The sequence below is a fragment of the Herpailurus yagouaroundi genome, unplaced genomic scaffold (assembly GCF_014898765.1).
Source record: "Herpailurus yagouaroundi ecotype Mexico unplaced genomic scaffold, PumYag 165, whole genome shotgun sequence".
NCBI classification, from domain to species: domain Eukaryota; kingdom Metazoa; phylum Chordata; class Mammalia; order Carnivora; family Felidae; genus Herpailurus; species Herpailurus yagouaroundi.
In genome coordinates this window covers 18,321,471-18,348,089 of record NW_024412406.1, presented here as the reverse complement: position 1 = coordinate 18,348,089, position 26,619 = coordinate 18,321,471, and the positions used below count along the sequence as shown (strand labels likewise).

At 38.3% G+C, this 26,619-nt stretch overlaps 1 protein-coding gene across 2 annotated transcripts in view; it reads right to left on the bottom strand.

Moving 5' to 3' along the window:
• Positions 1-25,391, bottom strand: part of PDE7A (phosphodiesterase 7A) — a 127,034-nt gene extending 101,643 nt beyond the window's left edge. For both annotated transcript variants that reach the window (XR_005794208.1, XM_040487700.1), the window contains exon 1: positions 24,688-25,391. Coding sequence is in view for 1 of the 2 variants with exons in the window: in XM_040487700.1 (XP_040343634.1) it covers positions 24,688-24,825 (138 nt within the window). In the remaining variant the exon portion in view is untranslated. The remainder of the gene's footprint in view (positions 1-24,687) is intronic.
• Positions 25,392-26,619: the final 1,228 nt, after the last annotated feature.

Here is a 26,619-nt window from a genome sequence, read left to right as displayed (position 1 = left end):
GAATGTTTGCCTCAGATAGTACTGCAAGCCCCTGCCATGCAAGCAGAGCCACTGGCCCTCCCTCACACTTCTGAAAATTCTCATCACACACAATGCCACTGGCATCACTGGCCACTCTAAAGAGCTGACCCTCCCTTCAAATTGAGGTCTTTATGCCTTGCTTCTTGCTGGCAGAAACTCCAAGCCAACCAAGCTGGGTCAGAGTGGGGTGGAGAGTAGTCCCAAGCTAGAAAGCCACAGGTTCCCATTTCTCTTACTTGAAGTTCAAGAGTGTAACACTTTTGAAAGTTTTACACAATTGGCCTCTGGTCAATCTCCAAAGTACTGAAATGATTGCTTTAGAAAAGTAATGTAGAAATAAAAATTCTATTCAAATATTCATATTGTTTGAACCAGTAATCCCAGTTATACAACACCATCCAAAAGAACTCCCCCCTGCCCCCGCCAAAATATGAAAAAAGCTGTGTACAGCATGTTCCTAACAATGTCAGTTCTCTTTTTATGCCTCCCTTACAGCTAGATGGAGCCCTGTGACTAAGTTCTCACCAATGCCATGAGAGTGGAAGAGATACCACAACTTCCTCCTCATCGACTCCAGAGTAAACAGCCCTGAACTTCTGGTCTTTCTCCTTCCCAAAGGCCTAAGTTTGCGTTGGTAGCAACTCACAGACAACCATGACAAATGGATTCCTGTATTACTTCATGGAATAGAATCACTTCACCAGCCTGTACCTATTTCCAGGCTATTATATCACAACAAAATAAAATGTTATATTACTAAGTGACATTACAAATGCATGCTTTTAAAAGAAATACATTCCAAAAGGCTATAAAATTAAATATACTGATTCATCACAGCTACCTTAAAATATGTATGTAAACACAGTAAATACATAAAAATAACAATGTCATGGTGGGATTATAATTATTCTTTTTCAAACTTCCAAAAGTACTATTTAAATTACTTTGATAATTTCAAAGGTTGAAACTGTTTAATTAAATTGGTTAATTAAATATTTTGAAATCCAAATTTAAGGAACCTTTATCCTATCCACTTTCATACTGGTATAAAATGGATCCTCTGGCCAATGTTCAAATCCATAGGGCCTGGTCTGTAATCCAGCCATTATGTTATTTCTTTAATAAATGAAAAACTACCTATTCATATGCCTCAAGGGCACTACTAGCTAGGAAACTTAGCTAAATAAGACTGACTTCATATAACTCAATAAACTTTTTCTACTTAAAGAAAAACTTTTTGCTTCATCTTTTATATTTGTATTTCTTAAGAGAAAACAAAGTTTCCATGTAAGGGGATATACTGGAAACTGACCCAACAAAAAGCTTTATGCCTTTTCTCACCCAACAGCTTCCCTCAACCTAAAAATATATCTGAAGAAGGATGAAAGTGACTTCACTATGAAAAGCATAGCTTTTAAGATTAAAGTCCCTCCCCCCACCCCAAAAAACACAAGAAATTGAAACAGCCCAGCTCAAAGAAAGCAAAATAGAGCTGCTAAAAACTTTGCTGTCCTCTCATATTTGAAACTATACAGTATCTCCAAAAATGCAGCTAATTTATACAGTATCTTGAGATTTCCAAGCTTCCTAATAATTAAAGGTATGAACAAGGGAAATGTACCGAACTATACAAACTATAACTACACATATGTCTAATTATTTAAAAAGAGATGGCCCTGACTCCCTCTAACAAGATGTACCACAAAACATTACTTCTAGAGCTACACTGTTCAATGAATCACTAGCCACTTGTAGCTACAGAGTACTTGAAATAGTGCTTGTCAGAATCAAGATGTGCTCTCCAAAAATATATAAAAATATGGGGCGCCTGGGTGGCGCAGTCGGTTAAGCATCCGACTTCAGCCAGGTCACGATCTCGCGGTCCGTGAGTTCGAGCCCCGCGTCAGGCTCTGGGCTGATGGCTCAGAGCCTGGAGCCTGTTTCCGATTCTGTGTCTCCCTCTCTCTCTGCCCCTCCCCCATTCATGCTCTGTCTCTCTCTGTCCCAAAAATAAATAAATGTTGAAAAAAAAATTAAAAAAAAAATATATATAAAAATATATCAACATATTTTAACACTGATTACATGTTATTATTTTGGATATAGTTGCTTAAGTTTATTAAAACTTTCTCATGTTTCATTTTATTGTTTAAAATATGGCTCCAGGAGAACTTTAATTTACATATGTGGCCACACTATATTTCTATCGGATATCCCTGGTGTTACACCTGAGCAAACCAGCCCAGTTTCTAACAAGCAAAATTTTACAACCAGTTTCTTTTGGTTTAGTACTCTCTAGTTCTATACTTTTATCCTAAAAACAAAAAGGGTATGTTGACCTAGGATTATGCACCACTCAGTATTGAAGATAAGGGCTGCTTATAGTCATCTGGTTATTCAACAACAGGGGTCTAACCTGTTATCACAACCAAGGCCCCAGGAGAATCCAGAGACTTTTATAAAGTTCTTAACAGGCTGGAAACCAGTCCCTCACTCTGACAATGTCATTTATCAGCTTTATATTAGGGGATATGAATACCAATACCACTTCAAGAGGCTCTCCGCAAATCCTCTAGTCATCAGAGAGTTAAAAGTGACCACCTTGAGATGGTATAAGAGGATTTAAGACAGAATGGACTAGCTTGCACAGCAGGGTGTGAGGCCACACTGTGGGAAGGCAGAGAGAGGAGGGAGTGTGAGTAAAGCAGAAAGCTGGACTCAGTAGCACTGGGTCACAGACAGGACCTCATAAAGGTCTAACACACTTTTTACATCTGCTGAGTATCTACTTTGTGTGAAGCACTGGGTTTAACACAGCTAAATAAACAATGTGCACTCTTAAGGAGATCACAGTCTAATCAAACTGAAGTCAGGACAGGTCAGCGTACAAGGCCAGCTGTTCTGACAGTTAATCCTGGGCTTCAACCTTAAGGATTGAAATCAGAGTTGGCTAATAAAGTCAAATCGCTAGACAAAAAGCTGCAGCAAAGTAGACTCAGGAGACAAGGAAGGTTATGGTTAAATGGGTCTCATGGTGAAAACGGACTCTAAGAACCCTCTGAAATTTTACATATGGGGGTGTGTGTGTGTGTGTGTGTGTGTGTAAAAGAACTCACAGCAATCGACAGATGCTCTGAGGTAGTGGTCTCCAAACTTGTAATGCATTTATTTATGAATTATACACATTTACTTTTATGTACTCTATGCGACATGAATAAAATTAGGATAGAAAATAAGGTTAGAGGGGCGCCTGGGTGGCGCAGTCGGTTAAGCGTCCGACTTCAGCCAGGTCACGATCTCGCGGTCCGTGAGTTCGAGCCCCGCGTCAGGCTCTGGGCTGATGGCTCAGAGCCTGGACCCTGTTTCCGATTCTGTGTCTCCCTCTCTCTCTGCCCCTCCCCCGTTCATGCTCTGTCTCTCTCTGTCCCAAAAATAAATAAACGTTTAAAAAAAATTTTTTTAAATAAAAAAAAAAAGAAAATAAGGTTAGAAATAAATATAAATAAAAGTCCTAAGTCTTATTTCTGTATCTTCAATAGTTTTTCTTTCATAGCCCACCACATGAATCCTACTCTAAAGAAACGTAAAAAACACCACTGATGGGGAAATTAGTGTGGAAACCTCGACAGTTATTAAAACTACCCCTCAACTAGAAATGAGCTGGGGCCAACCACAAAAATTCTTGGTCACTTCCAGGAAGTTTTTCTCTGAAAATGGAGAATTTTCACTATGAAACAAAGGAAAAATGAAAAGGTTGGTTGCACATATCATGTAATATATATTTTGCTTTTATCTTCCAATTGTCCTTTTTTATGTTACTATTTTAAACCATTAAAAAACCTTTTAAATATTAGACAGAAATTATCTTTAAAAATTGAGATTTTAGAAAAGCTATGTAAAATGGTCTTATGTTCCATTTTTCTTATTTATACAAAATTTGAGGTAGTATCACTAATTTTTTTTAAATTTTTTAAATGTTTGTTTTTGAGAGAGAGAGCGAGCGAGCGCGCGCGTGAGCAGGGGAGGGGCAGAGAAAGAGGGGGACACAGAATCTGAAACAGGCTCCAGGCTTTGGGCTGTCAGCACCTAGCCCAATGTGGGGCTCGAACTCACCAACTGTGAGATCATGACCTGAGCTGAAATCGGACACCCAACCGACTGAGCCACCCAGATGCCCCAGTATCACTAAATTTAAAATATTTACTTGAGGGAGAGATTGTGTGCTGATAGTTTTTAACAGTGAGCATGCTTCAGTAGTACATCCAGAAGATTTCAAGTCATTAATTTTCAATATACTTTTCTAAGCATAAAATTTCTTCCTCCAATTTCACATTCTCAGCTCTAGAAAAATAGGCAATGGATATAGACAAGTCACAGAAGATAGGTATCAGGTAATTAATAAACATCTAATACAAGTTTAATATCAACAAAAATCCAAGAAATGGAAACTAAAAATATCAGCAACGTATGAAAAGGCGCTCATATGCTGCTCATGGAAATATAAACTGGTATCACTTTATCACTTCTTTCTGGAAAGAAATTTGACAGTATGCTCTGATCTAGTAATTACATCAGGAAATTGTTTCAAAATTTAGAGAAACACTTGTATATGAAAATGACATTACAATATTTTATATTGGTACAGAAAACGATTGGATGAAAATGTTCTAAAATGTTAACTATTTACCACTGGGTGATAGGATTACAGACAGTGTTTACTTTCCTCTTTCTTCTTTGTATTTTTTTATATATTCCATTTTTTTAAATAATAAGCACATATTAACTTCAATCCAAAGAAGAAACTCAAGTTTCTTTTTAGAATTCCTTTTAACAAATATCACCTAGTTCTTCTTAAAGAAACATTATGAAGTGTCTGCTATTTCCATTCAAAATGGAGAGGGCTCCTATTCTAAGTTTTTATTTTTACCTACCCCTCACCAAAAAGCATTCAGCAGCCTACTCCAGTACAGCAGACATGAGCTCTAGTCAAAGACAGATCTAAGTTCAAACCCCAGAAACACCATTTACAGTTGTGTTACTTTGGGCAACTTTTCTAAACCTCAGTGAATTTTTAAATAAGATTACATAAATTTAGAGATTAAGATAGCTCCATACCACAGCGGCAGCTCAGAAAGAGTATAACGATGAAGGTGGAATTTTAAGGGGAGGGTGTAGGTGGGACTATAAACTGAAATTACAGGAATACAATTTGAGATTCATCCCAAAGAGAGATATGGTGACATACGATCAGACATGGTAGCATGAGACTAAAAGAGTAAATTTTTCTTCATTCTTTTGTATTGAACACTTCCTGTATGTTGCATGCTAGGGACATGGCACTGACTGGGTAAACAAGATCCCTGCTTCCTGACCACACAGTCTGTGGTGGCAGGGTGGGGAGTGAGGTGGGGAGTGAGGTAGGGGTGGAAGCCAGGCAGAGGCAGACAAATGAATTGAGTTAGTGTTGTATGCCATAAATAAAACAAGGTAAAAGGACAGACGGGGGAGGGGTGCTGTCAGGGAAGATTCCTCTGCAGAGTGGACTGCGACTTGAAGGACAAGGAGCCATGGCCAAGATCTTGAGTCTCAGAGAAGAGCAAGAGCAAAGTCAAAGATGGGCACAAACCTGGCACGTTCACAGGAAGAAGACCACTGTGAAAGAAGAGGGGGCTGAAAAGTTGGCAGGTACCAGATTATATGGGACCATAACATGAAAAGGAGTTTGGATTTTATTTTCACTGTGAAAAGAACCCACTGATGTTTCGGCAGTGGCATGAGGTGACTGCATTTAAAAAATTACTTCAACAGATCTGAGGAGAAAGAATTCTAGTGACACGACGCTATCACAGCAGGCCAAACATGCCTTGGGCTGGGCAGGACTGACAGCACTAGTGGTGGTGGAATCAAGCAGAATCACCACAGAGGCTGTTTTCAGCTCCATCTCTCAAACCAAGCACAAAGGTCTTTATAAAACCCACCTTGGTTCTCCCAGTTCATCTGTGCCGCTACTCATCTTCGTATACGGTCCTGATGAGGACACATCAGTACTGCAATTACAGATTTACATAGCTCCTTTTCCTACTGGACCAAGCTCCAAGAACCAAGGCAGGAAACCGTTTTATTCACCTGTGACACACCTAGCAGAGTACCTGGCGTATAAAAAGTGCTCAGTAAGTGTCTGCTGATGGAAAGAATGAACAAATACATTTAAAATAACCAAAGCCATTTGTATTCATTTCCTAGGGCTGCTGAAGTAACAAGCTTTGTGGCTTAAAACAACAGAAATATATTTTCTCTCAGTTCTGGAGGCTCCAAGTCCAAAATCAATGTTGGCAGGGCAGGGCCATGCTCCCTCTGAAGGCTTCAGGGAAAGATCCCCCTGTGCCTCTTAGGAGTTTCTGGTGTTCCCTGGCAATCCTTCGCATTCCAGGCTTGTAACCTGCATCATTCCAAACTCTGCTGCATCTTCAGGTGGCCTCCTTTCTTGTGTGCGTTCTCTCCTCTCAAAAAGACATCTGTCACTGGATTTGGGGCCTGCCCTAATTCCATATGACCTCATTTTCATTATATCTGCAAAGATCCTTATTCCAAATAAGGTCACATCCTAAGGCTCCAAGTAGACATGAATTTTTGGTGAACACTATTCAACCCACTACACCATTCAACACCATGGATTGCCTTTTAAAGTGGTAATCTTCTCATCCTAAAAATGCACAAGCAAAAACTGAGTAGCCAAAATCAGGATGTTCAACAGAAGAGATTTCTACATTGCCTTTGTAAGTCCCTTTAAACCTTTCTGCTTTCAGTTTACTCATCTATATAGTGAGAAAACTGATTTCTATGGTCTCTTCTAACATTAATATTCTATGATTCTGGGCCATAAGTTTTCTTGATGACTTTTCACATTTTATAAATGTTATGCTAATGTAGAGACCCTCAAATACTTGAATAAATTATAACAGAAAGCTTACCTTCTCAGTTTTGAAACAGGCAAAATACTTTTTTGTAAACTATCTGCTGCCAAAGTTACTTACTTTCCCCATTAAAAATGCAGTGTATTCCTCCATACATCAAACCATTACACTTCCATTTTAATAAACCACTTTGAATACTATGTGCCAGTGAACAACCTACTTCTGACCCATCTATTTATACTTATTAAATTATTAGCTAACTAGACCTTTCTTCATTATTTCTATATAATAGGTCATTTAATGGTAAGTTTTAAAAAAAAATAGCTTTACTGATTTCCCTTATTATGAAAGTGATATTATTTTTGTTTAAAAAAATTCACGAGTACAAAGATATTAAAATTAGAAGTCCCAGTCCCAAAGATAACCACTGTAAATATTTTGCTGACCAACCTATCAGACTTGTACGTATGAATACATTGGTGAACAAAATATCCTTCATGTTTTTATTTACAAAAATCAGATGTTATGTAGAAAGTTACATAAACAGGTTAATACAAATACTACTCTGCAGCTAGCATTTTCTGCAAACTGTTATGTATATTTTTCCAAAACAAATATGGATATAAGGCATCATTTTACTGGGTAGAGTTTCATGCCGAATTAAAACAACATATTCTAACCAACCGCCAGACTGGTAAGCACTGAAATAATCTAAATATCCATCATTCTAATGTTGCAATTTGTTACCAAAATAACCTATGTATATATGTTTTAGCAAATTTTTGCAACTGTCCCTTCAGACAAATTCCAGAACTGCAAAAAGGGTAGCATTCACACTTAAAATTTTGATTTGTAAAGACCTACTATCCTACCCAAAAGCTGAATCAAATAATGCTCCCAGCTCCATATATAAGAATACCCATTTTCTCATACCCTGCTAACACTGGGTTTTATCAGTCTTTGCCAGTATGAAAATGTTTCCCCCGCCAAAAATATTTTTCTTTCTTGCTTTCTTTTCTTTTCTTTTCTTTTCTCCCATTCATTCATTCATTCATTCATTCGGCACTTCCTTTATTACTAGAAAAGCTAAATATGTTTTCCTACATTTGTATTTCTTCCTGGAGCTGTGAGTCTTCTGCCAATTTTCTAATGAGTATTCCTTTTTTTCCCCTATAGATCTTATTTCTATTGCCCTGTTCAAAGAATACCTCAGGTATAAGGCAAAGATGTTTCCTCTCATCATTCCTTTTCAATATTACACTGGAAATCCTAGCTAACGTAATAAGACCAAAAAAGGAAACACGGTATAGATTGGAAAAGATGACATAAAACTATCTTTGTTCACACATGACATAACTGTCTATGTAGAAAATCTGAAAAAATGGAGCGGGGGGTGGGGGGAAGTCTCCTAGAACTAATGAGCAATTATAGCAATGTTAAAGAGCAATAAACGAAATTTGAAAATTGAAAACACAATACCATTTACACTAGCACTCCCAAAAATTAAATACTTAGGTATAAAACTAACAAGATATGTACAAGATCTATATGAGGAAAATGACAAAACTCAGATGAATAAAATCAAAGAACTAAATAAATGGAGAGATATTTAATGCTCATTAATGAGAAGACTCAATATTGTCAAAGTCTTCCCAACTCGATCTGTAATTTCAGTGCAATCCCAATCAAAATCCCAGTAAGCTATTTTGTGGATATCAACACACTAATTCTAAAGTTTACATAAAAAGGCAAAAAGATCCAGAGTAGCCAAGACAATATCGAAGAGGAAAAACGAAATTGGGAGGACACTACTGGACTTCCAGACTTACTATAAAACTACAGTAATTAAGACAGTGTGGTATTAGTGAAAGAACAAATAAATCAATGAAACAGAATAGAGAAGAACCAAAAAACAGACCCACAGAAATATAGCTAACTGATCTTTGACAACAGAACAAAGATAGTCTGAAGCAAAGATGGTCTCTTCAACCAATGATCCTGGAACAATTGGACATCCACATGAAAAAATGAGTCTAAATACAGACCTTACACCCTTCCCAAAAATTAACTCAAAATGGATCGCACACCTAAATATAAAATATAAAACTATAAGACTCCTATAAGAAAATGTAAAAAAAAAAAAAAAAAAAAGCTGGACTTAAATAAAATTTAAAACTTCTGCTCTACAAAAAACAATATTAGAATGAGAAGACAAACCACAGAATGGGAAAAAATATTTGCAAAAGACACATCTGATAAAGGATTGTTATCCAAAATATACAAAGGACTCTCTTTTTTAATGTTTATTTATTTTGAGAGAGAGAGCGCAAGTGAACACATGAGCAGGGGGCAGTGGGCAGAGAGAGAGGGAGAGAGAGAATCTCAAGCAGGCTCCTCACTCGATGGGGGCTGGATCTCACAAACCACCGGTGAGATCATCACCTGAGTCGAAATCAAGAGTTGGTTGCTTAACTGACTGAACCATCCAGGCACTCCTACAAAGAATTCTTAAAACTCAGTAATATAAAAACAACTCACTTAAAAAATGGGCCAAAGACCTTAACAGACACCTCACCAAAGAAGATATACAGATGGCAAATAAACAAAGAAAGATGCTCTACATGATATGTCATCAGGAAAATATGAATTAAAACAATGAGATACCACTATACACCTATTAGAATGGCTAATTCAAAACACCAACAACACCAAATGTTGGGTGAGGTTGTGGAGTAACAGGAATTGTCATTCATGCTGGTGGGAACGCAAAATGGTATAGCCACTTTGGAAAGTAGTTTGGTGGTTTCTTATGAAACTAAACATGCTTTACCTATATGACCCCACAATCACATTCCTTTTGTATCTACCAAAAGGAGTTGAAAACTTATGTCCACAAAAAATCTGCAGAGTAAGTCTGTAGCAGTTTTTACTCATAAGTGTCAAAATTTGGAAGCAACCAAGATGTCCTTCAGTAGGTGAATGGGTAAGTGGTGGTACATCCAGACAACACTATTCAGTGCTAAAAAGAAATGAGCCATTAAGAAAACATGGAGGAAACTTAAATGCACATTATTAAGTGAAAGAAGCAAATCTGAAAAGGCTGGGGACTGTAAGAACCCAACTACATGACATTCTGAAGGCGGCAAAATTAGGGACAATAAAAATATCAGTAGTTGTTAGGGCCTGGAGTTGAGGAATAATTAGGTAGAGCACAGAGGATTTTAAGACAATGATAATACTCTGTATATTATTAATGATGAATACATATAATTACATATTTGTCCAAATTCATAGAATGTACAACACCAAGAGGGCAACCCAATGTATAATGTGGACGCTGCATGATTATATCAATGTAGGTTCATACAATAGTAACAAATGTACCACAGTCTGATGTGGGGTGTTCATTATGGAGGAAACTATACATGTGTTGGGGCTGGAGGTATCTGGAAAATCTCTGTACATTCCTCTTAATTGTGCTGTGAATCTAAAATCTTTAAAAAATGTTTGCCTTTTGGAATAACTTCACTGTTTTTCTTAAAATGTTCACTATAAAGAATTCAGGGAAAAAGTAAAATGAAGTAAAAAAATATTAAAAAATTCCATCACCCACCATTTCATACATAAAAGGCTAGAGAGTGAGAATTTATAGATCAGGAATATCATTTTATTCCTCAATGTAAAAAAGTTTTATTCTTAGTTTTTAACGTATAGGTGAAATACAACCTTCCTTATAAAAAAACCTTTCTTTATAAAAAACCTTCTTTTTGTACATAAATCTCATTTCAGCAAATCAAATGGTATCACTCCAACTGGCCCATTATAATTTCAATAATGGCTTTGCTTTATCTCTGATTATGTTTTAAGAAGTAACTCAAACATGTTTTAAATTGAGTGTGTCTGTACTCTAACTAGTTCAAATAATCACTGGACTATATAGATGCTTTGCTACTCAATAATGTTCATTAAAGATTGCTACTTAAGGAAATTACAAAGATCAAACCTTTTACAAGGAAGCAGGGGATATAGTAAGAAAAGCAACAAAGTTGGGAAAAACAAATTTTTAAAACTCTAACTTCTCTACTTTCTAATGGTCAGATCTTGGAGAAATCACTTAGCCTTTCTGAATCTCAACCATCAAATCTTTAAAATGATTTATAGGGTCCCTTTCAAGGACTGATACCCTGATTCCATTTCCAAGGAAGTCGTAGAGTGATTAAGTATGAAGACCTGGGATCAGGAGCAATCAAAAACCAGAAAAAAAAAACCAACGTTGATTTATGAAGTATTATTTCTGTATACCTGCAGAAAATGGTAAAATACGGCAAAAAAGAATAAGATGGAATACAGTAAAGCAGTGGTCTACCAACTGTGTCATGCATGTATAACCCTTAGAAGTACATGAGCATGGAGGGTTTCAAGGAAATGGATTTCTCAGCTCTCAACTTCCATCTATACAATTTTCTAGAACCATTCTGCTAAAACAACGTATCAGTTTTCATTTACCTCCTCTGCCCTTTCATCTCTCCCCCTCTACTACCTCATAAAGGAAACTGTAACACTCAACGCTTCCTGAAACTTACTGTGGAGCTGGTGTCTAACAACATCTGAAGAGCCAAACGGAGAATTCAAAGTATCTGTGGTGAGGAAGATAATGATTCTACACACTGGGTATCCAATTATTTTCAAGTTAAAGGGGTCACTAATTTCTACTTCCACGAATATAGACATTAAACCAAATCCACTTACTACTTGACCAATTATTCGGATTATAGATCACTTTGCTGTCAACTTGGAAGAATGGGGGATATGGCTAAAATAAAGCACGTTTTATAACTATCTACTAAATTCATGAGATTTCTCAGTACTTTCACTATTAAAGTAAAAAAGTTAGAAAGGTAATGCAAAACACCATCTTCTCTAAATTGTATTGCTTACTCAGACCAAAATAAATTTGATATGGCTTTATGGACATAGGAAAATTTAAATGTTTTTAATTATAATTGTTTTTGCACAGAACTCAGAAGAACTGGGTGACAATTTAAAGCATTTTTTATTCCCATTCACTAAATTCATGAATGAATTTACTTTTCATTATAGAAAAATATGATCGTGTGATTGATAAAATTCTTTCCACTATAAAAGAATACATTAGGATAAGATGTCAATGCTAGAAAAATACAAATGAGTTCAAAGAGAAAAATAAGGAATGTAAAATTCTGACTTAAAATTAAGACATTTTCATATATTTCTTTTTTCTTTTTTGTTTTGTTTTGTTTTTTTTTTTTGAGAGACAGAGGGCACAAGTGAGCGAGAGGCAAAGAGAGAGAGGGAAAGAGGGAGAATCCCATGAAGGGCAGGGAGACAGGGAGAGAGGGAGAGAGGGAGGGAGGGAGGGAGGGAGGGAGGGAGAGAAAGAGAGGGAGGAAGCAGGGCTCATCTGAAGCGAGGACTGAGCTCACCCATTGCAGGACTCAAACTCACAGGAACCGTGAGATCATGACCGAGCAGAAGTCAGATGCTTAACTGACTGAGCCACCCAGGAGCCTTGTTCACATATATATTTTTTTAAACGGACAACGTAAAATATCAAGTTTTTAAAATTTCCATAATGTATTTAAATTGTTTGAATTTAACAAAAATTCTATCATTTACAAATACTGAAACTTAGAGGAAAAATTCAAGATGTATGAGAAGGTATATAGTTTTTTGTTTGTTTTTCCAATTCTTTGAAGGGGTATAGGAGCAAAAAAACCAAAAAAACCCTAGTAGTGAAAGTCAGAATATATCACTTGTCTTAACCTTCCTCCTAAGATACTGCCTACTGGACATCCCCATATGGATGCTCCCCAGACACTTGAACTCAACATAATCCAAAGTAAATTTATTCTCTTCCCCCAACCCCACCCCCCTCCCCAGAAAAACAAAACCTGCCTCCTCCTCCTATCTGTATTTTTATTATTAGCTCCATGATCTACCTGGTCTCTTAGACTAAAAGAGTGGGAAATTTTTTTATTACCTCCCACACCAAATCAGTTCCTAGGACCCAACTCCTAACGATCTCTATTCCTTGTGCCACAGTAATCGTTTAAGGTCTCTTCACAGGCTGTCATCAAATAGCTCTTCAAAACAATAACTATATACATATATAAATATATATATATATTTAATACAGTTGACATATGATGTTATAGTTTCAGGTGCACGATACAGTGATTTGACAAGTTTGTGCTTTGCTCATCACCAGTGTAGCTAACATCTGCCCCCATACATCCTTACTACAATATCATTGACTACCTTCCTTATGCTGTGCCTTTTATTCCCAAGAATTATTCATTCTATAACTGGAAACCTGTATCTCCCACTCCCTTTTACCCATTTTGTCCAATTCATCTATGCCCCTCCCCTCAGGCAAACACCAGGTTTGTTCTTTGTATTTATAGGTCTGATTCTACCTTTTGTTTATTCATTTTCTTAAAAAAGATTCCACTTATTTCACTCCATATGAGTGAAATCATATGGTATTTGTCTTTTTCTGACTTATTTCACTTAGCACTATACATTCTAGGTCCATCCATGTTGTCTCAGATGACACGATCTCATCCTTTTTTATGGCTGAGCAACATTCCTGTGTGTATCATGTGTGTGTATGTGTATCTTCCTTATCCATTCATCAATTGATGGACACTTAGGTTACTTCCATAACTTGCTTATTGTAAATAATGCTGCAATAAACATACAGTATACCTTTTTGAATTAGTGTTTTTGTTTTCTTTGGGTAAATACCAAGTAGTTTAATTGTTAGATACTTCTATTTTTAAGTTTTTGAGGAACCTCCATACTATTCTCCACAGTGGCTGCATCAATTTGTTCCCACCAACAGTGCACAAGAATTACTTTTTCTCCACATCTTTGCCAACACTTATTATTTCTCATCATTTTGACTTTAGCCATTCTGACAGGTGTATGGTGATCTCTCATTGGTTTTGATTTGCATTTCCGATGATGAGTGATGTTGAGCACTTTTTCACATGTTTGTTGGCCATCTATAGGACTTCTTCGGAAAAATGTTGCTTTAGGTCCTCTGCCCATTACTTAATCAGATTGTTTTCTGGTGCTGAGTTGTATAGGTTCTTTATATATTTTGCATATTACTGCTTATTAGAGCATATTGCAAATATCTTCTCCCATTCAGTGGGTTGCTTTATTTTTTTTTTACCATTTTTTTAAAAATTTACATCCAAATTAGTTAGCATATCGTGCAATGATCTCTGGAGTAGATTTCTTAATGCCCCTTACCCAGTTAGCCCCTCCCCCCTCCCACAACCCCTCCAGTAACCCTCTGTTCTTCATATTTAAGAGTCGCTTATGTTTTGTCCCCCTCCCTGTTTTTATATTATTTTTGCTTCCCTTCCCTTATGTTCATCTGTTTTGTACCTTAAAGTCCTCATATGAGTGAAGTCATATGATATTTCTCTTTCTCTAATTTCGCTTAGCATAAGACCCTCTAGTTCCATCCACGTAGTTGCAAATGGCAAGATTTCATTCTTTTTGATTGCCGAGTAATACTCCATTGTGTGTGTGTGTGTGTGTGTGTGTGTGTGTGTGTGTGTGTGTGTGTGTGTATGCCACTTCTTCTTTATCCATTCATCCATTGATGGACATTTGGGCTCTTTCCATACTTTGGCTATTGCTGATAGTGCTGCTATAAACATGGGGGTGCATGTGTCCCTTCGAAAAAGCACACCTGTATCCTGTAGATAAATGCCTAGTACTGCAATTGCTCGGTCATAGGGTAGTTCTATTTTTAGTTTTTTGAGGAACCTCCATACTGTTTTCCAGAGTGGCTGCACCAGCTTGCATTCCCACCAGCAGTGCAAAAGAGATCCTCTTTCTCCTCATCCTCACCAACATCTGTTGTTGCCTGAGTTGTTAGCTATTCTGACAGGTGTGAGGTGGTATCTCATTGTGGTTTTGATTTGTATTTCCCTGAGGATAAGTGATGTTGAGTATTTTTTCATGTGTCGGTTGGCCATCTGGATGTCTTCTTTGGAGAAGTGTCTATTCATGTCTTTTGCCCATATCTTCACTGGACTATTTGTGTTTTGGGTGTTGAGTTGATAAGTTCTTTGTAGATTTTGGATACTAACCCTTTATCTGATGTCATTTGCAAATATCTTCTCCTATTCCATTGGTTGCCTTTTAGTTTTGCTGATGGTTTCCTTTGCAGTGCAGATTTTATTTTGATGAGGTCCCAATAGCTCATTTTTGCTTTTGTTTCCCTTGCCTCTGGAGACGTGTTGAGTAAAAAGTTGCTGTGGCCAAGGTCAAAGAGGTTTTTACCTGCTTTCTCCAAAATCACTGAAGAGGATTTTGATGGCTTCCTGTCTTACATTGAGGTCTTTCATCCATTTTGAGTTTATTTTTGTGTATGGTGTAAGAAAGTGGTCCAGGTTCATTCTTCTGCATGTTGCTGTCCAGTCTTCCCAGCACCATTTGTTGAGGAGACTGTCTTTATTCCATTGGATATTCTTTCCTGCTTTGTCAAAGATTAGTTGGCCACACGTTTGTGGGTCCATTTCTGGGTTCTCTATTCCTGTTCCATTGATCTGAGTGTCTGCTTTTGTGCCAAAGTAGGTTGCCTTTTGTTTACTGATGGTTTTCTTTGCTGTGCAAAAGCTTTTTATTTTGATGTGGTCCCAACAGTTTATTTTTGCTTTTGTTTGCCTTGCTTTAAGGAGACATATCTAGAAAAATATATCTATGACCAATGTCAAAGATATTACTGCCTGTGTTCTCTTCTAAGGTTTTTATTGTTTGGGGCCTTACACTTACGTCTTTAATTCACTTTGAGTTTATATTTGTGTATGATATTAAAAGGTGGTCCAGTGCCATTTTTTTTTTTTTTTACATGTAGCTGTCCAGTTTTCCCAGCACCATTTATTGAAGAGACTGTCTTTTCCACATACTGTCACCTCCTCTGTCAACAATTAATTGACCATATAATCAAGAGTTTATTTCTGGGGCTTCTAGTCTGTTCCACTGAACTGTGTTTACTTTTGTGCCAGTACTATACAGTTTTGATTACGACAGCTTTGTAGTATAACTTGAAATCTGGAATTGTGATACCTCCGGCTTTTTTTTTTTTTTTTAACAATAATTACACTTAAATTTACTTTTCAACATCTCTCACAGAGAATGAAACTACTTTATACTAATTAGAGCTATACAAAATTACCTGTCATGCATATAATTGAGTTACTCAAAGAAATTAGAGAATCATGAAGTTGGAAGGAACCAGAAGAGTCAATCCCTTTGACAATATCCTTATCCAGGTACTTTCAAGCTGTTGTCAATTTGTAGCCTCATGAAGTACCCTGCTCTCTGTCGGGACATCGCTGTCAGAGATCCAGGCCCAAATACAACTTGTTGCACGTTTTCTAAGATTATTGCGATTTAAAAAAAGATTCATGCTAGCAGAAGAACAATGGTAAAATTACACAAAATTCTAAACAAAAAGTTAAAAATTAGTTAAAATTTAACATACAGAGATAGCTTCAGTTAGCATTTGGGGATACATCTGGCTTTTTTTTTCCTTTATTTTGTTTGAGTATGCATGGTGTGTAGATATGTATGTATTTTGTGATTTAGTTTTAAACAAAATTGGGATAAACTGTTGATACTCGGTTTGTTTTTTTTTGTTTTTTCACTTAATTATGTTATAAGCAATTCCCCATGCAATTATGTATTCTTCAAATTCTTCAAAATATTTTAGTGGATATATAATATAGCAAAACTAAGAAATATTAACTTTTAGTCAATCATTTGTAAACTACTTATCATATATCCTTTAAATTTTTCAAAGCATTTTTGTGGTTACTAATATAGAAATAACAAATACTAAATACTCACAATATTATAATTTATTTAATCATTTATAAATTACTTATTGTTTCTAATTTTTCACAGTGATGAATACGTGATGAATATCCTTGAAGATCAATCTTTATCTACATTTCTAGTTATTTGCTGAGGATAGAGTCCCAAAAGTAAGGCAAAGTATTAATTTTTTTATTCAACTGCTAAATTACCTGTCAGCAAATTTACAATTTATAATCCTACTAGCACTGCATAGCATAATCTTCATGTCATATACTTGTTTTTTGTTTTTTGTTTTTTTTTTTACTTTGTCAATCTTAAGCAAGTATCATTCTTTTAGTTTGTTTCTTTATTAGTGTGATTACACACAAGATCTCCCTATTTCCCTATTGCTTTTACCTATTCATCCCATTCTACTCTTTGTGGTAACATCCTTTTCCCATGTTGTAAAAGGAAGTAGAAGAAAATGCATAGGTGTTAGGGTCAGGTCAGAATGACCTAGGATTTGATCCATTTCCACTACCTAGCTGTGTTACCTTGGACAAGTGACAACTTTAAGTTTGTATCTTCTCCTGTGTATTGTCAACAACCCTCACAAAGTAGAAACAGGGTATAGCAATCAAGAACATACAACCAAACAAAATCTAAATTAACTCCCCTCCTTTTTCTCATTTGCATGGTAGTCCTTCATATATTGGAAGACAGCAACGCTCTTACCGTCTCTCACCAACTGCTCTTCTATCCCTATCCTTTTGGCCCAAATCTTGGGGATTCCTTTCTCCAAGCTACATGTCTCCAATTTCTTCACTCACATATCAAACAATATGCTTTCAAATTACCTCATCATCTTGGTATTTCAGAGTATGATTTAACCTAGTCATGTTCCCCTAGAAAGTGGCATCTAGAACAAAATCCAGATGTGATTTGAAAAGACCAGAGTAAAGGTTATCACTTCAAATCATCCAATTTGTTTTCCGTATCCAGATCCACGAGCCAACAAAATCTATAATCCATAAACCTAAAAGACTAACTATATTCACCTCACTTTCACCAACAAGGCAGGCCAGGTTAAACGTGAGGGTGTAGAACACTCTTGAAGTTCTTGTGATGCCTTGGGCAAGTAATGTAGTAATGTCTCTAAGGTCAGTTTACTCCTTGGGAAAAATGGGAGTAATATCACTTATCTCAAAGGGTTTTTGGAAAGATTAAAAATATTAATTATAGTATCTGGCATGTAGGAGGTATTCAATAAATAGAAACAAACAATTACCACTGAAGCAAGACTACTGCATCTTTATTAAGCACCATTTGTCAAGTACTTTACATGGTCTTGAGCTAGAGCTTGGTCTACCCAAAACACAGACGATGGAGTAGATGTTAACCAATTAACAACTCATCTTCTTCTCCAAATTCTGCCCTGCTCTACTTTCATCCTCTCCTCCCTCTTGCCATCATCTTCAGAAAATGAAGAGCCATCCCTACCAGCAGGTGGAGGAATGGAGCAGTCACCTACAATTCCTACTCAAAATTACAAGCAGACAAGAGACACTTCTGATTTCAACCACAAGATCACTGGCACTGGTCCATTAGGAAGGGTACCTGCCAGCAGCTAAAATGAAGTTCTGCAAGCTTCAAAGACTCATCTACAAATGTAGGGTTTTTTTCCTTTCCGAACATACTACTGATCTACTTCCTTTCCTCATATACTACACCTGAATGCAAACATACAAAAGTATCATTTATTTTGTGAATAACCTTTTGAAAGACACATGTGACAACAATATAAAAATCAACAGTCTATGTTACATTTAGGCAAGAACAGGCCATTTAAATGAGGAAGAGAATAGACACTCAATTTTTTCTCTCAATTCAAATAGATCCAAGCAATATGTACAATAAAAAAGTTTTAAGTTGTTTCTAAATTAGAAGATTAAAAATTAATTGTTGAACTTTTCTGGAGTGGCCAAAGGGAATGTAAGAATGCCCAGATTTTAAAGATCTTTAGTCAAACGACTTCTAACAAAATTAGATTTTATATAAACACAGTCTTTAGTACAGAAAATTAAATTCCTTAAGATCTGCATGCAATGAGAGTTCTTTACCACCTACATTTCCTAAGTATATTTAATCCTACTAAATGGCTATCAATAGTCCCAGGCAAAAAATCTGAATTAAGCTAAGCTTTGTCTACTTCCTCTTTCTTCAGCTCTTCTCTTCCCAAACTTGTCTCTATACCCATCCCTAGAAAAGAAGTCAATTCCCTAAAATTATTCTAAAATTTTTCTTCATGAAAAGAAAAAAAGGAAGGAAAGATGGGTTGAAACTTACCCTAATGTATTAGAAGTCTTATCAAATTGCCTCAAAGAGAATGGATAATACCTCTCCTTCTTTCCATCCAAAATGAGCTCCCTAATCTTTGTTTCCTGAAAAGGATGTAATATTTTACCTCTTGCAGGACATTTGTGTTTAAAAAAGAATTCTTGGGTAGGCAGTATGTACAGCTGATGGAACTCTAAGCATAGCAACAAAGAAAAATCTAGGCATAGGTCTAAAACCTCTTCAAATCACATCCCATACATTAAATGTGTTCCTGATGACAACTTATAAACTAGCAATTTGAACACCCTACTCCTCAATCAGAACACTCCAAATACACTATAGATTTACATTAATATTATGTTTGGGCATATATTTGAAGTATAGCATAAATATACATTACTTCAGAAGTAAGAGCCAAACATGATAGTATTAAATTTAAATCAAAGTATGAGACATTTCTGAAAACAGAAAAATGAAACTAAGATCCCAACAAAACAAGTGTTAGGGAAATGGACAGGGAGGAAAGTCTCAGCAACTGAACCACTCCCAGGATATCCCACCAACTGCTCCCACTATCCCCTGTATTGTCTTCTGAATGTCGATTTGTGAAGAGGCAACTACTGTGGTAACAGTAATTTGGAATAATGCACATTTACAAACTGATATTTGATATATAACAGTCCTTACACATGAGCACAAGATATGCAAATGAAGTTTGACAAAAGAAATGCAAATGCAGAAAGGCACTTCAGAAAGTGTCCATTTTGCTTACTGCAAGTTGAAACAAACTCAGCATACCACAGTGCATCTACTGACACAGTAAAACATTTATATAAATGTTTACAAAATATTTATAAAATGTTTATTAAATAATTATATAGTATTATAATCTCATATCATAATCATTATAATATTATACTGTAAGAGAGATAATCATTTATCTAAGTAAGGACAGAACATTCTAGGAAACCAAAAAATATTCTTACCTCTTGACCCAACCTAGTGATCCCACTCTAACAAACATGCACGAAAGTATTAAAGTTTTATATACAACACCAAGACCTGAAACAACTCTAACATTCAACATTCAGAGAATAAATTACTCATAGATCAACATATCATCACTACTAATGTTCATTAGGTATATATAAAACTATACTGTATTCTGACAGTAGCCACAAGCCATATGCAGCTACTTAAATAAAACTGAATTTACCATTCAGTTCCTTAGTCAGACAAGCCACATTTCAAGTGCTTACCTAACACTTTCCATCATCACAAGTTCTGTTAGATAGTGCTGATCTACACAGCTACCTGGACCATCGTCTATCCTCCTTCCCTTATATGCACCCTTATATCTACTTAATCTTCAGGCTTTGGCCTAAGCCTCAACTACTGTGTGAGGTTCCCCCTGATTTATGCAGGAAATTTGGGTATACCTTCTTGTAGTCTCATTACACCTTGGTAACTGGCAATAAATTCCATCACATCATATTATTTCCCCTACCACAATCCTGCAAGCTTCCTTAAAGAACCAACTTTTATCCAAGGGACTTTGAACTGTTCTGCCTTGATAATTTGTCATATACTAAGAGAACTGCTAAAAACAACAGAGATGTACATTATAAGTGAAAAACGTTTATGCATAAGGAATATAATGCATCAAAGAAAAACATGGCTAGGTTGGCAGGCTCACAAGTGATTTTTAATATTATTTATTTTGAGACAGAGAGTGAGCGGAGGAGGGGCAGAGAGAGGGAGAGAAAGAGAAGGCCAAGCAAGCCCCACAGGGCAGTGTGGAGCCAAAGGCAGGGCTAGAACCCACGAACCCGTGAGGTCATGACCTGAGCCGAAACCAAGAGCCGGACACTCTACTGCCTGAGCCACCCAGGTGTCCCATCACAAGTGATTTTTGTTTTCAATTTCTAATTCTTTACATTTTCTTAGTACTCAACATAAGGAGCCTCATTCTCAGAAGGTGTTTAGCAAATATCTGTGGAATAGTTTCTGTATTAAAAAAAAAAAAAAAAGACACCACAAATGAAGCCTAATGTAAACTATGCACTCTGGGTGGTAATGATGCAGCAATGTAGGTTCAACAATTGTAACAAATGTACTACCCTGTTGGGGGATGTTGATAACGGGGGAGACTATGCATGCACCAGGTCAGAAAGCACATGGGACATCTCTCTGCCTTCCAGTCAATTGTGCTGTGAACTTAAAACTGCTCTAAAAATATAATGCCTTCAACGAAAAAGATCCCAATATTTTGTTCCATAATAATATATACCATTGATTTGTAATAAATTTTAAAAACTAGACCACAAATTTCTAACACAAATAATATTCATCTCCAGTGCTTAGAAAATCTGACTAAATTAACTGCAGGTGCAGTGCTGTCGGTGCCATCAATACACTAACTCAACCTCCTCATTTACTGAGCACCGACCCATGCAAAGCACTGTGGACACAGCAGTGAACAAGACAATTTCTGTTCTCACAATATTCTTTCTAAATAACAACTTTATTCTGCAAGATAAATCTTTAACCTCAGCTATCAACAACAGATAGCTCAAAATGGCAAAACAAACTTCTCTTATCCTGATTTTTTTCAAATAATTCAAAAAACTCCTATTAACCTTCAAGAAAGTAGTACATGACCTGGTTTAAAACAAAAAGTTAATGCCTCATTTACTTGGCATTCTTAGGACAGTTGGTGCTCCAAAGAAATGAATTTTTCAGATAACTCACTCTTATCCATTTAAGCACCAACACTTACATTGTTTGGCATGGAGATTTCTTTTTTAAGTGGGAATCTTTCGATTTTTAAAAAGATTCAATTAAATATTATTTTGACTGATAATTATTGTGTTGTACAGCACTCAAGCTCCTAAACTATATGTCCCCAGGGTTCTTTTTTAAAAGTTGCTGGCTTTGAAGAGTTTTTCTTCTGATCCCCAGCTTTGGTGTGTCAGCTGTCAACTTTTGCTGGTATCAGTGTGAACCTGACTCAAGCAGCCTCCAACTCCCTTCAAATTTGCTGCTACTTGCAAAACAAGTTTGTCAGAATTTTGCCTAAAACACACAGGCTTTGAGAGGATCCTCAAATCTACATTTTGGTTGTTCCTCTTCTATTTATTTCCTGAATCTCTTAAAGTTTGCAGTTACAAGTTCCAAACCAAGTTCTGGATAAATTACTGCTATACCCTGATAAAAGTCCTTACATTGTTTTCATATTTAAAACTGATAGTCAGAGATAGCTTCTTTATTTATTCACTCATCCAACAAGTATTAAGTACTTGTGTTGTGAAGTTGGTAAGTAATATTATGGTGAAAATAAAGAACTAAAAAGATTGCTAGTTTTGAACATATTCTAAAATAGAAAAACTCAGAAAAAACTTCTTAGCACTTAATAAAAACAGGGTTGTTGTGTGGGTTTTTTTAATATTAAACTACAAAACCACCTCAGTTTTTTACAATTTCTATAGCTTTAGACTTAAGAACTGAAGATTCAAGGGTTCTATTTAACCAAATATTTATTTTAGAGAGCTCTGAATAAGATTCCAAAATTTTATACCTTTTTTTCCTATTACACATTCCCATCTAGCCCTAAAGAAATCACTAGCAACATATGCTTTAGTTTTAACTGATACTCAAAATCTTGGTAACCATTTCAAACCATGGTAAGTTTATCTTCATTTTAATGTTGAGCAACAATAATTTGATAAAAAGTGTAAATTCAGGAAACTTCCTGTCCAAATTTTCATAAGTTCCTATATTTGGTGTGCAGAAAAATTTTTTTTAAGTTTCAGGAGTAAGAGATGGTGTGGCCCTACAATATTTGCTTTATTTGCCACAATCATATTTTTAAAATTCCATTACCCATTTAAACCTAAGGCTAGGAAATGAGTCAAAGAGGAGTAGGGCTTAAAATTGGTCTCTGAGGATTAATTAAGACAACTGGTAAAAACCCCTGGTGTCAGCCTTACTTGTTTTAATGCTCTTGGAATCTCCTTTCTCATTCATTCTCTCCTCAGGGAGCACAAGTGACTTTTTCTGTATTTTATAATTTTATAACTGATGACTGGTCACCTTTATTATGCAGACTGAACTGGAAATGGGCATTAGTTATGTGCCTGTAATCTGAGACAGTAAAATAATATTTCTAAGTGAAAAAAAGTTACTACCATTAAAAACTATTAATTACTACCATTAAAAACCTTTTCCAGCAATGCATTAACATTTCTTCAACATTAATTTTGGAACCTGCAGATGCTTTAAGCAGTACTATAGAGGCAGAGCATGGACCTAACTTTCAAAATAACAACACAGTATTATTTAAACTATTAGAGTAACCATTAAAGTTGGCTCTGACCTCATCAGCATACCATCTTGTCCCATGATATAAGTCTGATTCTAAATAAAAACAATTCAGAGAAAAATCCAAATGGTCTCTTGCTCTCTTTACAATTTAGGCAAAGAAGCAAATGGCAAATACTGGACACACCTATCATAAGCAAAATCTCCACGAGGTACTATCCACACTACCGGTTTAAAAGAAAAATACAGACCTGGCTCAGGATATTTACAATACAATTGCAGAGAGAAAATATGTTCCATAAAAGATACTAATACTAACCAATAGTAAAAATAAAAATAATTGAATTAAATTAAAAACTGATCATGAACATTTAACATTCTGAAAGCAGAAATGGAGGGCACTTAGTTCAAATGTAAACAAAATTCTTTTTGCCTATTTTAAATCTGGCAATCAAAATCAGCCAGAACTAAGGAGTTGGGCCAACAGCATCACCAAAGAAAAAACCGAAATTCTCAGGAGCAACTGGTATTGGACCATTCAAAACAAAGTCTTCCTGTGAGTGCTCATTAGGAGTTTCTCTCCTAAAATCTCCTTATCAAATTAAAAACCTGGCTATCAACTTTGCGGAAACCTAAGCTTCAGAGAAGCACTCTCGATACTTTTTTTTTTCAAAGCACTTAAGGTCCATCCACAGAATAGGAGCTGGCGAACACCGAGGAGGAATTGGCCTATTGTTCGGAGAACCGCAGGACCATCCGAACGCCACGGGGCGCGCGGGAGCTGGGGGTAGGCAAGGCTCAAACGCGGCACAGGTGTGCGTATGGGGGAGGGGGGACAGGTGTGCCAGGGCCACAACTAAGGTTAGAGAGGCCCGACTTCAGATCCAGACGTCGACTGGATCTGAGGAAAAGAGTCATTCCTGAAGCTTAAACCACGGAGCATGGAGGGGGCGGGCCTGGGGAAGGTCTTAAGGACTCCAAAGCCCACCCGGTTTGGCAGTGGGGGTGGTCGGAGAAGGCCGGGGCACTCAGGGTGTAAAGCCCGAGGATAAAAGAAAAGGCTCTCGAATCGAGGGGCCAGCGTAGAAATCTCTAAACAATGAACCACGCTGGGTCTGGGGTAAATGGCTAGGAGACCAGGGGTGTCGCGGAGGTGGGAACAGGGTGGGAAAAGGGAAACAAAAGAGAAGCCCCCCAAGTGTGGGGCCCCGGTGGCGGCGGCGCCGGCGATTACCTGTGAGAGTTGACGGGGATTGGGGCAGCCGAAGAGCGCGGAGCTGGAGCTGAAGCTGATGGCTCCTCGGCGGCTGAGGACGTGCTGGGGGACCGGCCTGTCCAGGGGCAGCACCGGCAGCTGGTAACATACTTCCATTGAATACGCCCGCCCTGCCCCCGCGCGGCGCCCGCCCAGCCGCGGCCGCCGGCCCCTGTGCTGGGAAGGGGCCGCGGCTCGGGGGCGCCGGGCCGAGGCGGGGGCAGGGAGGGCGGGCGCCGACCCCGGGAAGCCGCGCTCACGCCTTCCCACCCCAACACTCCGCCCGGGCCGCCGGTGGGAAGACGCTGCGGCGGCCGCGGCGACAGTTACGAGGACCGGCGCGCGCCCGGCTCCGGGGTGCAAGCGGGGGCAGCGCAGGCAAAGTGGGAGAGGGAACCCTGCCGCCCCAGATCTCCTCGGCCGGGAGGAACAGGTCCGGGCAGAGCAGAGCAGGAGTGGAGCAAAGACAGAAGAAAGCGGTGCAAGAAAAGACGGCTGGAGCCAGCGGCGAGACCCAGGTCGCACGGGGCTTGGGACCAGCCACCAGCTCGGGCCGCCGCCACCGTCCTGCCCCTCCCCTCCCCCGGAGCCTGACTTCACTCCGCCGCCGGCGCGAGCCCGGCGTAATTCACACTTTGCAGCCGCGGACGGTGCGCCAACCACGGCCGCCGCCACCCTGACGTCACGACGCCGCGCCGCAGGCCCCGCGCCTCCGCAGCGCCCTGGGAGACGGGTTAGCGGCGGTGGGGGTGAACCGTCTCGCTCCGGTTCTGCGCTAGGTCACTGTCCCCTCCCGCCACACACTGCCCCCCTTCCTCCTCTCCTACCAACCTCAACCCATAGCCCCCGCCCAGCTCTCCCTTATCTGCCCTCCACACAAGGCGCGTGCGCACGAGGCCCCACCGTTTGGGGACATTCCCCTTATCGTTAAACTCTTGCTTTCGAGCGCGCTGAGGGTGTGGGGTGGGCTCAGCCTGTCTACAAGCAAGATTCGGGCCTTCTGACCCCAGAGACCCGAAGCACAGGGCGCAGTGGCAGTGCTCAGCCTTAACTGCGGGGTCACCGCTGTGCTTCCCTCCTTGAATTCCCATTCTTGGGCTTCGCTGGGGACCGCTGCGGCAGTGACGTCAGCGGACCGCGCGGGCACCATCCTCCCCGCTACGTCACTGCCAGTCCCTTGGCGGGGCCCGGCTGGGGCTCTCCCCAGGCAGGTACGGGCCCCAGGGCTGTCCCGGGCCAAGGGGAGAAGTGAGGAGTCGAGAATGCGGGAGAGACGAGAGGGTGAAGGGGTGGTGGGGAAACACCGAGACCGAGAAAGAAGAAGTGAGAGTATGCACTGGAAAAAATGAGAAAGAAAGGATGATACTGAGAAGACAAAGGAAAAAAGGATCCTGCATGACCTTTTACCAAAACTGTTTTGGTTTGTTGGCTTTGATTTTTAGAAAGCAGAGAGAGTAAAGAGCTCTTGACCTGCTTTGTAAGTTGGATACGTCATTTGCAGGTTCATTTTGTCAAATTTCTCCCTAAACTGCAATCCATTGTTTCAAATGCATTCCAGCCCCTGGGATGTCGGCCTGAACAAGCTCTTTCCTGCTGGCAAAATTGTTGATTCGGCTCTGCTCTCAGGGGACCCACCCTTCCACTTATTTGCTATGACTAGCCACTGGCAAGATGGCAGATCATTACTGAGGATATCAGGTATCCACTGCTCATGGTTCCATAAATCAATAAAAGTCTGCAAGACTTTTTATCATCTTTCCACAGCATCTGTTTCTTTTACATCACTTAAAACTTTACCTCTTCCATGGTTATTTCTCTACTTGTGTGCTACTATTAAAACAAATATAACTTCCCCTGTGGTTTCATGGATATTGTCTTCACTAGATGGCAAGCTCCCCTTTAGTGCAACAA